Source organism: Semicossyphus pulcher, unplaced genomic scaffold, assembly GCF_022749685.1.
Source record: "Semicossyphus pulcher isolate SPU_LCO1_2020_fin unplaced genomic scaffold, fSemPul1.0.p SCAF_1, whole genome shotgun sequence".
NCBI lineage: Eukaryota > Metazoa > Chordata > Actinopteri > Labriformes > Labridae > Semicossyphus > Semicossyphus pulcher.
Genome location: NW_027211603.1, coordinates 12,099,980 through 12,114,708, shown reverse-complemented (window position 1 = coordinate 12,114,708; position 14,729 = coordinate 12,099,980). Strand labels below are relative to the sequence as shown.

At 43.0% G+C, this 14,729-nt stretch overlaps 1 protein-coding gene across 2 annotated transcripts in view; it reads left to right on the top strand.

Annotated features, from left to right (window-relative positions):
* pcdh17 (protocadherin 17) overlaps positions 1–14,729 on the top strand; it is a 61,741-nt gene that overhangs the window by 21,794 nt on the left and 25,218 nt on the right. Inside the window, exons 3-4 of one of the 2 annotated variants that reach the window (XM_069659633.1) lie at positions 3,483–3,541; positions 3,943–4,112. In XM_069659633.1, the coding sequence (XP_069515734.1) occupies positions 3,483–3,541; positions 3,943–4,112 (229 nt within the window). Of the gene's footprint in view, positions 1–3,482; positions 3,542–3,939; positions 4,113–14,729 lie in introns of both variants that reach the window. The other variant, XM_069659625.1, reaches the window with a different exon arrangement.

Here is a 14,729-nt window from a genome sequence, read left to right as displayed (position 1 = left end):
CCAAATTTCAGATTTATTTCAACCACTCAAATTTATTTAATGAAAAATTGCGCAGTTTGGACCTGAGGCAGAACGAAACATAAGTGCAACTACTGTAGGTGTCAAGTTTCAAGACGGTAAGTGTAGATGGGATTACCCAATCAGTGGATACATTGAGTGTGACTAAACTACACGACTACTGCACGCATGTCATAGGAAAACCATGTCCTTCAAAATAAAAGCGCGGCATCAACTTTTTGCCAGAACTTTTTTTTTACAAGCACACATCCGCGATCCACTGAAAACAGCTCTGCGACCCACTTTTGGGTCTCGACCCACCAGTTGAGAACCCCGGGTCTAGCCAACATTAATTGACCTAGACTGACTGAGTTCATTTGGATTTGAATGGGTTCAGTGCTTCTCTCAATCTTTAAGGTCACAGTCTCTAAGTTTTAGTCAACAAGGAAGTCAGATTATGAAACCTCAAAGGCCAAATACACGGATGCTGCAATTTAGACTATGTCCATTAAATTCAGCTCAGTTCAGTTCACTTGGGTTCAGTTAGTGCCATCCATCCATCCATCCATCCATTATCTATGCCGCCTATCCTGTTCGGGGTCACGGGGGGCTGGAGCCTATCCCAGCGGTCATTGGGCGAGAGGCGGGGTAAGACCCTGGACTGATCGCCAGTCAATCACAGGGCCGACGCATGGAGACAGACGACCTTTCACGCTTACACCTACAGGAAACTTAGGGTCACCAATGAACCTGACGAGCATCTCCTTGGACTGCGGGATGAAGCCGGAGAACCTGGAGGGAAGACCAAATGCACGGAGGGAACATGCAAACTCCACACAGAAAGGCCCCCTTCGTCCAAACCAGGGTTTGAACTAGGAACCTTCTAGCTGACAGCGCTAACCACTGCACCACCGTGCAGCCTCAAGAAGTACCATAATGGGAAATTAGAATGCAAGAGGTTTAGGTGTTATGGAAAATCAGTACATTCCATCTTAAACATTTGCATTCAATAGGAAAAATCCACGAGATATCCAAAATGTAAGCATGCAGCTCATGTAACTTACAAATAAGGGACGATATGTTCTTCCACTAACACAGGAGACTTTGGACGCCACACATCTGTTAGTCGTTTGGTGAGCTTGGCCTCTTTCCTGGAAAAAAAAACTGCAGACAAAAGATGGTTTTGGATCTAAAATGATGAAACAGCCATTTGATCTTCTTCCCCTTCTCACAGTCATGCAACATGAATACTCAATGACACTTTCAATGGCAAATTAATTTATGTACTGTACGATACACTGTCTAATAATGATAATAAAGCCACCAGACATCTATCTAGAATTTATCACCCGCCCCTGAAATTATCTTGTATTCATTGTGGGCTCTGACTGGCTAAGTACAAAGCAGCCCATACTGGCCTTTATCGATCCATTAATTGGAAAGTGGCCCATTGTAGAGCTGGGGCTGGGCAGTACGGACAGACAGGAAGAGATGGAGGCTTAAGATCAGCCTGGACTCTAATTGGCAGGAAAGAGGTCTCTATGAAGTGGCGTAATGTGCTTTTTATTGGCTTACTTTAAGTGTAACATGCATATATTTACTTCTTTATGGTAAGAATCTGGATTTCCGTTTAACACTCATTCATTTTTTGTACACTAAAGTAAGTGCACTCGTTGCTATTTCAGTTATTTAATGAATTGATCATTTTTTATGATCTCCTTTATGGTATAAAAAAAATGTTCTGTGCACACAGATATCATTTGTTCTACTGCACAGGTGCATAATACATTAAACCCCATAACAATCAAGGAGAACCTCTTTCTGTTAATGTCCTTTCATCCCGATCTGATTCAGTGCCAACAAAGCTGAGCATTTTAAAAAGTATGTCCAAGGACGAGTCCCCGGCCGTGAAAGTACAGAAGGGGCACATCAATATAAAGGCTTCCATCTCCCCTTTTTATTGAAAAGCTCTGGCTGTTATCATTTCAATGCCAAACTATCTCAAACATTCATTCTTCTTTTACTCCGTGGTCCGATTCCTTTTGATATATTCCGTGGGTGTTTTTCTTTTAATCTGTGGCGAAGGCTGAAGTGCAATCGAGTGTTTAGGTACGGATAAAGGTGTTGGCAGAAGCATGGAAGGTCAAAGTACTGAGGTGGCCTGTCTGACCTTCACACACCCCGCTTCATACTGAGCCGCCGCAGAGCACGGATGACATTGAAATACTCTATCGACTGAGAGTCAAGCTGTGCATGTGAAAAAGCCTGGCACAAGGAGACATTACTCACTGAACATGACATTTTACTGCTATCAATTCAGGGACCGAGAGTTGTGCGCTACATAGGGTAATTATTTGTGTTACTATGATGAATACGGCTACAGCGGTATGAAAGCTATTTCTCTTAGAGGCATTTGTTTTCCAGCCTTCCTGCCGCTGCACAACAGGGACTTTGAGATATTCCTGTCATAATTTAAACCAAATATAAACACATTACTTTGTCTCTTCCAATGAAGTTTGCACACTTGATTGCTTGTATATTAGTTTTTTCTATTATTAGCAAGGTTGACAGGGACGTCCGTAAATGCCAGAAACAAAATGCTGTCTTTGTGACCTTTTATCTAAATTGACATGATTAAAAACCTTCATATACCCTACTTTGATATAATTAACTAGAGAGAGAGAGACAGACTGGGAGAGAGAGAGACTTTCCAGTGCCAATATGATTGATCCAGTCTGTAATGCACTGCTGCATACACTGCTGAGTGTTTGTGCAGTATAGGGTTTGCAACAGTATATACTTCTGTATTTTCCCCATACATGCCATACTGTTTCTTTGTCCTGCTGTATACGTTACACTTTACTCTGTTAGTGTGTTTTGCCTGTAGTTGTGTTCTTTTCCTATCGATCCACATAGCATGAAGCCCCCTGTGCACGATCAGGTAGCCCCTATATCAAATAAACACCAGATGGTTCGACACATACAAGCCTGCATTCCTCACGAAACAATTTGTGCAGAGAGAGAAAAAAAAAAAAGTGTCGAAGCTCAGAAAGTCACCGGCTCCTCGCAGAAATGTTGTTAAAAGCACGAGAAAATTGCACGAGCGAATTGCATTTTAATTTCTGCACTAAATGTGCTGCCAGCGTTTTTACACTTCACCACAGTGGGTGCAAAGTTTTCTATGCTCATCAGGACCATTGTCCTAGCAGTTATTGATTACATTATGCCTGCCACATTTGATGTTCAGCTCTGCGGTTTACTCTCAAATGGCTAATTAGCCCGCTTTATGTGGTTAATGAAATGCTCAAACCTAAACGCTATAGAGCTCACATCCCCCAGTCTTTTATTTGCCCCTGCTCTGTCCTCTACCACATTTCTTTCCGCATAATTAATCATATGTCACTGGGAGATCTTGTTTCACAGCAGGATTTATTTCCGTAGAGCCCACTACATGTTTTCTCTCTCTCTCTCTCTCCTCTCCACAGACGGACAATTTCCCCACCGAGCCTAATTATATGGGTAGCAGACAACAGTTTGTTCAAAGGTAAGAGTTGGGATCTATAACCGTCACTACGTCTCACACCTTTGTTTTCTTTTCTCCAATAGTCGCAACACAGTGTTATTATTCCGACAGTAAGTAAGCTGACAATTAATGAACCGAGTCATAGCTGGGAGTTAAAGACATTAACAAGGTTTAAAAGTGGTCACTTGCAGTATTCTCTGTGATACATAAAACATGATCAGGAACAAGAACCAGCAGACTGGTGTAGTATTTTAAGAAGCATTTATTACACCATAAATCCTAATATTCTAGTTTTTCAGGGCTGCATCAATGTTTTATTTCTCTCTAAACTTCCACTGGGGTAAAAAAACAAAGCTTGGACAAACACTCAGCCACAGATCATGTACTCAAACAACTTTCTATTCTGTTTATTTGTCTAGTAGTTCAACATTCAAAGACCCAGAGCGAGCCAGCCTCAGAGACAGCGGCCACGGGGACAGCGACCAGGCCGACAGCGACCAGGACACCAACAAAGGCTCCTGCTGCGACATGTCTGCAAAAGAAGCCCTCAAGCTAAAGGCCACGGGCGTGAAGCCCCCACCTCTGGAGCAAGGTGAGCCCTCGCTGGCAAATTTGACTGCATGAGAAATGAAAGATTGCCAAACACACTTGAGCCAAATGACTATCAATCCGCTCCCCGCTCTGCAGTTATTTGTATTAACGATTGAGCTCCTGACTTGCCTGAATGCTCACAATCTGAACTTCTACTCGGCTACTTTATTCTCCCTTACTTTGTTCTCTGCACTTTTCTCATTTAATGTGTGTGTGCGGTGTGTTGGAGGGTGTGAGCGAGTGTGCATTCCATACACGTCCTCAGTTTATCAAAGCAGACAAGCCCATTATGTTTTTATAAGCCCAACTACTTCAGCCTCTCCATTTAGTCCCCCTTCCCTGAGCAGCCGTCTCTGAAACTTTGATAATGGAACATGGAAAATGACTTAGTGAGCGGCAGGCGATGTAGCTTCGTAGTGCGGTGATTAAATATGAATAATTATTCTAAGCGCTGTGGGTCGGGCAGATTACACATGACATGTGTAGAACAATAACTCCCCAGATATAAGTTGTTGCAGTCCTCCTCACCCCAGCCACCTCGCATGATTAGTGCAGGATGAAGGGAGCCAAGAAAGACAAGATTATACAGAGTATGATGGTATAGAGAGAAGAAATGGGGCAGGAGGGTATGGTAGATTTCTCACTGCAGCTTCACCCAGTCATGTCGCTCGGTGTGGGCCATTACCTGCTTGGCAAAACAGATATTCCCACAGAAATACAAATTCACTAAAGTCTCTATCCAGGAAGCATACATCTCACTGACTGGATCCAGAAGCTCAGCGCTCTACACTGAACATGGATCTTGTGTAATGGTGCTATTAATCCAGGGAACAGAAGGGCTGTTTTACTCCTTGCGGAAGGACAATGACAATTTGTGCAACACTCTGCTGCAATATGCATGTCTGACTAGATAGCAGTTTTTTTCCCCCCTTTTCATTGGTTTTTAGAATGAAAAAAAGCCACACACGTTGGCAAGAGAAATTGGCCAATTAAAAAGCTCCATATGTTTCTCATTTTGAAAATGTTCCCATTTAATTGTCCGTGGGGGACTGAAAGAATCACATTCATACGCACAAAACAAATGACAAAGTGTGTGTTGGGCCGATCATTAAAAAGTGTCCCCGCACGACACGACACTGCTACGGCCTGATGCTGCCAACCGCAGCCTGTCCGTCCACCTTCATGTGCGTGCTCCTCCATCAGTCTCCTTTTGACAGGCTTGAACAAGAGATTGTCACAGCCATCCACAAATAGAAACACACACATACACACACGCACACAAGCCCGGTGTTGCTTGAAACTCAGCAGAAGGCTGTAACCTGCCGTTGCCTGTTTCTCACTCATCGCTGCCCTCCCCATTTACTCTCACCCTGACGCCGTGTTTTCACCCGCGCTCCGCAACTTGCGTTCCACTTCTCCACCTCTCCTTGTTTGGGGAAATCGATTGATGTGAGATTAGACAGTTAACTGGCTGCAGCTGGCTGTGTTTAGCCAATAACATGTGGGCTTAGCTAAGCTGTGGGGGAGGGCAGGGGCAGGAGGCCAAGGCGTCGTTGCAAAAGCAGCGATGAGGAGTGAGGGGCGGCGAACATCACTCTGGCTCCGTTCCAGTGGGTCTTTATTAAGTTGCAAGGCTACCAATTGAACGCTCAAAGGCAGCAAATTATACCACACTTTGAGTTAATATTTACACAAGAAAGCAATATTAAAGTGAGATATTCTGCCTCTCATATTAATTTGTCTACTGCTTAGAAAGCTCTGTGTTTTTGTTACATATCCTCGCAAGAAGAATCTCAAGATGGTCCTCTGTCTGGTGAGCTCAGGAGTACTCTCGTGCGCTTTATCTTAAGCAGACCCGCTATTGTACTATGTAATTTATTATAGTAACTAGATGGCTTATTAAAGAGGCTCAGTAAGAAAGTAAAAGGGGGAAAAAAAATGTGAACAAAGGCCACGGAAAGCAAGCGGTTGAAGGAAATATGGTGTAATGTGCTGCTCTACATTTAGCTAACGCTAACTGGTTTATAAAAAGCTCCCTCTGTGCACACACATCAATTGTACACTTGGAAGCACACAGGTACTGGATGCCTTTTATCAGATGGACAAAGAAAAGAGGAAAAGGAGGCTTGTCATTGGTCACCGTCCCTGGGGTCGTCTTCCTGCAGGCTCTTTTTCTTCACATCCCAGCACTTAGCATCTACTTCATAGGTCTCTCTCTTTCACTCCCCCCTCCTCGCCTCCTTCATCCCATCTTAAGTCCTGTGTTTCTCTCCAAGCATAGCCCTCCCAATTACTATCTGTAGCTCTCTCTGCCTGCCTGCCAGGACACTGCGGCCTCGTTCACTGGCTCGGTATAAACAGAGGTACAAGTACCCAAAGCATGTAGTTCAAGTCACAATCAATCCCCAACCCTGTTTCAGTTCTTGGACTTTATAGTTGCTACTTTGTAGCCTTGAATGTGGACAATGTTTTGTGTTTTTTCTCCTTTTTCTTTCTCATCCGACCATCCTGTTTGGCCTATAATGCTTCTTTCCCCTTAATTTCACCACCTGGCTCTTCTCTGGTAATAGGCATTGTCAGAAAAAACACTATTTCAAGGCGTGTAATCTATCTTCTCTGATATTCGTTGCGGTTTCCTACCAGACAACATAATCTGGACATCTTCGCACCAGGGACTAGTCTCAAATTGATTAATTAGCCCTGCAAAATTGGTAGCAATGTATTAATTAAGCTTAAGTATATCAAATCCATTTTTTTTGCCAGTTTTAAACGGCGATTAATTGATGCTCCGACGCGTCTGCAGCAGACGTTGATACGGGCTCGTCTGGCTCCGGCGGAGTGGCTGGCAGCACATCGCTCGCCTCTGCGGAGATGACTGCCACAGTCGCTATCACGAACAGACAGGTGGCAGCGGTGTAGGGAGATGTTACCCACTGATAGGGCTGTCCGAGGGAATGGAGAGAGAGAGAGAGAGAGAGAGCGGGGGATGATGGAGGAGGAGGAGGAGGAAGAGCGTGGAGGGACGCTGTTTGACAGGGATACTGCTTGACTGTAGCAGCTGACCTAGCCTAATTAGCTGCGATCGGAGTGTGATAATCAAACCGCCTCCTGCCTTGTTTAAAAAGAGGAGGCATGAGTGGGACAGAGGAGGAGGAGGAGGAGGGGGGAGGAGGATGTGATACTACAAGGACAGCGTGGGTACAGTGAGGAGAGACAGCATGAGATGTGCTCCCGTAGCAGCGCGGTAAAAGGCGATGAAATTGACTTTCCCCTGTTATTTGATGGAACCCCACCCCACCCCCACCCCCACATCATCCCTCTGCTTGTGAATAGCTTAAATAAGGGAAATGTCAGGCTTTGTCAATTGCTCTTACACACGCAGACTCTTGGCACGCACACACACAATGAGTGCTATGAGTACACACACAGATATATACACTGTACACAAATATTTGATGATGTTGGCAGTAAATGTAATTGTTACTCACCAAACCGTACATTTATATGATGCTTGTCCTCTCTGTCGGGTTTGAGTAGAATACGGAGCCGAGGAGTCCTTTGAACTCGGATGCGGGCACAGTTTGTATTTCATTTTTTAGAGATGTTCATTAAACACGTTAGCTGTTAGCGTGCGTGATGTCTAAAAAAGCGGATCAGCATGACATTGGTGACGTCTGCTGAGAGGTACTGATGGCACAGCGTAGTCCTTTATGTTTGCTTTACAGCACTCTGTACTCTGTTTCCCTTCAACTCGAAGGCGTAAAAGAAAAATAACTGAAGGCCTTGGCTCTATTCAAACGTTTCATTTAAAGCTGTTTGAATGAAGAATTATCTTCCTTTAAATTACTAGCATGTAGTAGGATTTTGTAGCAATGGCAGAGCTCTGGAATGTTTTTTTCACTGGCTTCCTTCTGTTGTGTGAGTGGACATTTTCACCAGTAGTGAAAGGAAATCATCCTTATTTAAAGAATAGAGGTCCTTGACATTATGACATCACAGGATATGTTGCTGTAAAGTGTGAGCCACACAAAGACAAATGATTTTCTCCGCTAGTTTTATTCTCATTGTCACCAGTCACCATGACAAACTATGTGCAGAAGATATATTTTATATGCTGTTTACTGGATTTTTGAGTCCTTATTATAACATTGTGACACTTCTAAGAGAGAATAGGACGCAACTTGGCAATTATTCAGTCTTAAAACCAAGAGAAAATTAGCTCTTTCTTCGTTGTTTTCTTGAATAATAGGTTTCCTCCGCCTCTCCATACCGCCACCAAACAAACTAAGTGTCCCGACTTTAATCCATCTTAAATATTCACCCAGCTTCCCTCGTGGCGGTCTTAATCTTCCCTCGCTATACTCTACTTTTCCAAAGTGTTTCAAGTTCCCCGCAATCTCCGTCTCTACTCCCTTTCTTTTCATGTGCGGCAATTAATTTTAAATTATGACCGAACCTTTGATAGGAAAAAAAATGCAATTCCAAGATTAATTGACTGGTCAGAAGTCAGATCAGATGCCCTTTTCACACTTGTAGCCATGGCAACCTCTATCCTGCTAACTCTGGCCTTCAATAAACCTTTATCTGACTGTTGGAAAAGGGCATTCCATTCACCATCATTCATATTTCATGGACAGATGAATCCAGACACGTTTTTAACTGGGTGGCTGGATGCATATTACATCTGCTGTTTGAATGCTGCTGAATTTGTATTCAAGATGCAGCTCGATCAGCATGGTAGGAGTCTATTATTGACATGTTTGGCATTCTGGTTATAAATAGTGCACTAACAGTGCAGTATGTTTAGATTATGGTTGCAATTAATAATGCATGTTGTGTAGATTGGAGATAAAATCACATAGTTCCCTTAAAAATGTATGAAAGTATAAAATATTAAGTGGTTTTATCGAGGCAGACCAATTGCAACTTTATAGTATAACTGTGCGCCCATATGAGCACAATAATTACGTCTTTCTTGGTCCTAAAACAGTCATCTTTACGTGGGTTCCCCTCAGAGATGAATTAACGCTTGTGATGTAAAGTTTCCAGGCGAAGACGAACACAAAGACCGAGGCAGACAGAGAGGAAGAGAGACCCACGCTGTTCAGACGCAGCACAATTGAATCTGAAAAACAAATGAACAAAGCAACACAAAATCTGGCTGCTGAAAGACAGGCTGCTTGAAGACGCACTTCTTCTGAAACACTTCCAGCGGGCTTTGGATCCAAAGTGGAGATGTGACGGAGCGGCGGTTCTCAGCCAGAACGTGACTCAGTTTTGTGGACAAGAGCTGACTTTTTAGACTTTTATTCATCAAAAGAAAGCTAAAAAAACTGCGTCAGTGTTGTCAGGAGGGGCGGGGGAAAAAGTGTTCCCCTTAACTAAAGCTGGAGCCTTCTTTCTGGGGATGTAATATGCAGTTTTTGTGATACTATAATATGTAAGATCCACACCTTTCATACCCTCTGGCCTTGTGATGAAGCGGCCTTATTGCAACAAATCAAGCACAATAACTCCTCATTGATTTCCAAGAACCTCATTCGTTCATTAATCATAACATCTAAAACATAATTATTTTCCCCGACGTCTCCTCCTAGCACGTTAGCGCTTGTTTGTAGTCTTTTCTCCGGTGCAGCGAGGGCATCGTTAATGTGCGATTCCTCACACGATGTGCAATGTTAAAGTAATTGTTCCGCAGGTTAATGGTACAAACATCTGCTGAGAGAGGAGCCTCATTTGAGAGCATTGTAATTAGTTAGTTTGCAAACATTACTCTAAACAGGTAGCATATGGGGGAGTCATGTTTTCATGGGATGCCATCACATCTGTCTGTTTAAACGGGATTAATCGAGGCCATCAGAGTGTTTACACCCGTTGTAAAAGGAGCTCCTCTTTGCCTAGCATGTCACTGATTGCTCTTGTTAATATTACATTCTTAGCTTCTCTTTATGAAGAATCTGCTGTGCCAAATCAAAGCTTAAAGAATCTATCTGAGAGTCTGTAGCGTGGCCTCGGGGAGTAGCCCAGATTAGAAAAAAACAAGCCACATCTGAAAACCGCAGCCAGATGCTCATGTTTCTTCTTACAGTTTGTGCGAGCCGGATTTGTCTCTGAGCCTTTCATCTTGTCCTGCTCCTCATCTTCCCCGGCTCTCCGCGGCCCGTCCCTGGCTCGGCTGATAGCCCGATTCGTGGCAACATCACCAGTTACTTTCCTGGTGTTGAAAATGAGAAGCATCAGCAATGTGGACTTCTCCAGGAAGCGTCACTCAAAGTCAAATAAGATTTGTGTGTGGTTCTGTGTGTGTGTGTGTGTGTGTGTGTGTTTGTGTGCCCGTAGTTGTGCCAGAGTGTGCGTTCGCCCCGTTCTTAGAGGATATGGCGGTATCGCACAGCAGTGAGGCGATTTGCAGCTAAGCTAGTGGAATCCTGTGGAAAGCCTAAAATCTTGTGGGGTGAAGGGAGGGAAAATATCACAGTCTTAGGATTTCTTCTCTCTCATTATGGAAGATTTAAAGGGATTAGTCTATTTTCTTTAATACACCAAGTTTTATTAAATTCCATTGTTATGATTGTGGTTCATGAAGGGTAATGTCCATTCTTGTGTCCTTCCTCTCGTGTGTGTGTGTGTGTGTGTGTGTGATATTGGCCTGGGCGAGCTGTGTGGGGGTGTGATTTTCACCTCTAAACCTCAGCCCGCCTGCATGGCGGCTCACCCCCTGATCCTCATTCAGCCAGCGAAGCCCATCTCAAGCACTGTGGCACCACAGCGATGGAGAGGATTGATGAATATCTGGGACTCTAACCACTTGGGCTATAAATCTCTGACATTATCCCTGCACCCTGGTCGCTGCACTGAATAATTATGGCATGTTTATAGAAGCAATGAGTAAAAATATGTCTTATTTCACTCTGAGCACCATTACAGCCTCTTATCAAAGCATGATTGGACTTCTCATCTTTAAAAAAAATCTGCTTTAGATCCCATTGAGAGCGCTTTCCTCCTGAACCATCCAATAAAGGCCGCTGCCCCTAAATGCTTACAGCTGCCCGGCCCTCTCTCCTCATGCACGCCGCTCCGTAATGAGAACATTACAGGGTATTAATCCAAGAGTGTGCTCACTCATATTAGACACTGAAAAAACACACAAAGCCATTAAATTCCGGGGAAGGCCCATTAAAAAATGTAGGCACACTGAATGTGAGGATTAGGGCAGAGTCGTGCAGATTTCGAGTTAATCACTCTTCAAACGTATTGTTAAAGTTTCATCCACTGTCAGGTCCAGTAAAACCTCACAGATAGCATTATTACGATGATGAACTTTTGTATTTTGATCCAGTCTTCCTCTGCTCTCCTCTGAAAACAGATCTCACACTCGCAGCGTCGCACACACTTTTCATGCTGAAGTGTAGCTCCAGCTGGAGATGCTTTTGTCAGTGTTCTTGTCAGAAGAGTCGCCTGCAGACGCATTTGAATTTGTTTGCGCGAATGCCTCATTTGAGTGTAATAAAAGTCAGAAAGTGAGGCGAGGCAGTTTGATTAGTTTGCATATTTCATGTTTACAGTTTATACATGCACACAGGCTTGCTTGCTGTAAACACACTAGTAACCTACATTATCATCCAGAGTGCATGTTTGGGGGAGAATGGGGTGAGGAAACAAAACCCCTATGCCAAACTGGTTCCACCACAAACCAACGTGCACAAAATAAAGTCCCTGAAAGCAGCGACTAGGGAGAAAATCCGGTTTATTTATCTCCTTCATTATCAGGACAGACATGTTTCTGCTCCCAGTTGTTTCCTCTCGTTGTAATCACATGAGCAGCAACCTGGTAGATGCGGTGTCTGTGCTATAAATGAAATTAATTAACATTGTGTGGCGGAGCCCCATGGCACTGCAGCCCACGTTTCTGCCTTTATTTTATTTATTTCAGGCTTTAACCTGTAATTGAAAAGCTTAGTTAAATTTGTGATAGCAGCATACATAATTAGGACGCGATCATAAGAGTTGATGCAGAGATATTTTAAGATGGGAGCTCTGGCACTGGATTCAAAGAGTGGTGGAGATGTTGATGCAGTTTTTTTTAAAGCTCATGGGTGGAACCGAGTTTGCTTTTGGTGAGATCAACAAACAGGCGGAGCGCTGAATCACAATCAGCGCTTACGTCTGCGTGTCGGTGCGCAGACTGACTGACGGAAATAACTTCTGTTAGCAATCCAAGACTGACTCGTAAAGGGGCGACGTGTACTAGTTACACATTTGCACTGTCTTTGCTTATATTGAGAATATCATCATAAGTTTTGGCTGCAAAACAAACTTTCCCCATCTTTCTAAAGCCTGAAACAAAGGAGCTCTTACAGTACAAGACGGTGTTTTGTCACAGCACCTCTCTAAGAGTATGTGTGACAGAGCAGCAGAAGAGCTGTTCCAGTATCTGCTCGCAGTGGGTGAAACATGTTGTCCAGCACAGCAGTAGGGAGGATACTACGGAGCAGATTATAATGATACAGAACATCGTCACTTCCTGGAACAGAGCCACTCCATGGCCATCTGTCCTCTGTCCACGGACAGCCGGGCATCGCTGCATTTGTATGTGTGCGTGTTTGTGTGTGTGAGTGTGTGTCGGATGTAATTCCAGACAATAACCACACACTCTTTTGCATATGCTATGAGAGCCGCTTTTGCTTCCTCCATATCGTTTTTCAGTCGTATAGATGATCATCCTCCTCTGTTTCAGTGCTTTGTTATGTAGTTTAAGTAGAATTTGATGATTTTATAAGCAAGTTATGAAGTAAAAATCATAAAAAGTGAACACTTTTTATGAAATTAAAGTGATAATCTCGAAGATTTGAGATCGAAATAAATGCCTGTTAACCCAGCTAGCAGGGAACGTTCCCATAACATTGGCTAACATTACATACAAGTTCTAATTACGTCTGAAAGAAAACGTTTTAATCTAATATTCAAAGAACGTTTTAAGGATGTTTACCATTTCAAATAAAGTTCTTGTAACGTTAAAACTAAATGTGTTAACTGACTCATTCTGAAGATATTTTCAGGATGTTATTGAGGCCTGGGATGTCAGAACGCCTTTTATAACACATTTGCTTAATGTTACATAAAAACAAAGGTAGAACGTGCTCACTGCAACATTCTGAGGATCTTTTCAGGATGTCAGTACGGCCTCAACTATCAGAACGTGATTTATAAAACGTTCCTGAAATGTGATTTGAACATTCTCACTGCAACGTTCTGAAAATGTTTTCAGAGAACGTTCTCCTACTATTAAAAACATTGCACATAACATTCTCAGGACGTTCTTAGAACAAAACATTTCTAGCTGGGAAGTCACTATCTATCGCCAAATGATTTAACACAATGGTGATTGAGCCTATGGCCCACTCATGAAAGCATTTGCATTAGCAGTATTACAGACTGGGTGTCTGTGGCGACTTTTGCGATAAAAATCACAAGCGGCGCCCAGTTAGTGACGCGTTATCCATCACCCAGCAGTGGATGGTCTGCCAGAGAGGGTAGGCGGTCTCTGCAAGTGTTGCGAGTAAACAGTAATCTACGATGGCTGAACAAACAAAGAGAAGATGGATGACTACAGATACAACTTCAAAAATAAGTGAAAATCCAAAGAAAAAGAAACAAATTGGACGCTCAGATGAAGGCAAACAGTCTAAAAAGGAAAGCGACCGTCAGCGAGGAAAATCAAGAGTTACAACCGGAGCCAAACGTGGACGTCACACATGTGACACTGTCTGGATATCTGGGAAGTGTGCTTCTGCAATTACTGTTGATCGCCATAGGTGTCGCCAAAGAGAACAGACTGAGATCTTCAAGATTATAACTTTAAATAATTAAAATAAGAAATACAATGAGTTGGTTTATCTGTATTTGCCACGTCTAAATGATTATAATTGAATAACTCGACAGTAGTTGCAGTTTTCTGTCCCTGTAGATTTCTGTTGTTATTATCGCAGACTAAATAGAGCTGCCATTAGTCGCCTTTTGTCTCTCGAGTTGGATTTCATTCAAACCACAGAAAACTAATCTTCCAAGAGGCCGTGTCATAAAATTAATGAAACATTACGAAGAAAACGATAATGACATGTAACAGTTTAGGGTTTAATTATGTTCTCGGCTTGTAATAAAGATTAAGGCTCTGTGAATTGTACTTATATACTGTACTTTTACATGCGAGAGCAAGCAGCCCTTTATATCTTCTTAAGCTGGGTACAGTTGTAGGTTATTTCATTCTTTTCTTTAACTTTATATCTAAAAAAATTGGATCTTAAATCACGCATTCTACTTCACACTTACGAGACAGATGGAGAGGAAAGGACTTTAACTTTACAGCACTGATGTATCGCCTGTGACAAATTCACACCTGTAGCCTGTTCTCACAATTAGAGGAGCTGATTCTCTCATCAGCCCGGAACAATGTTGTGGGAGGCGAAGTCACGGGTGGCACAGATGTTTGTCTTCACATGACTTTGTGTGTGATCTCACCATACGCCTTTCACTTACAGTTTGACTGCTTGCCTGTCGAGTTCTCGGCCGCTGTGTGTTGGCGGTGCATTTTAAATGACTTACATGTTTTAGTAGCAGA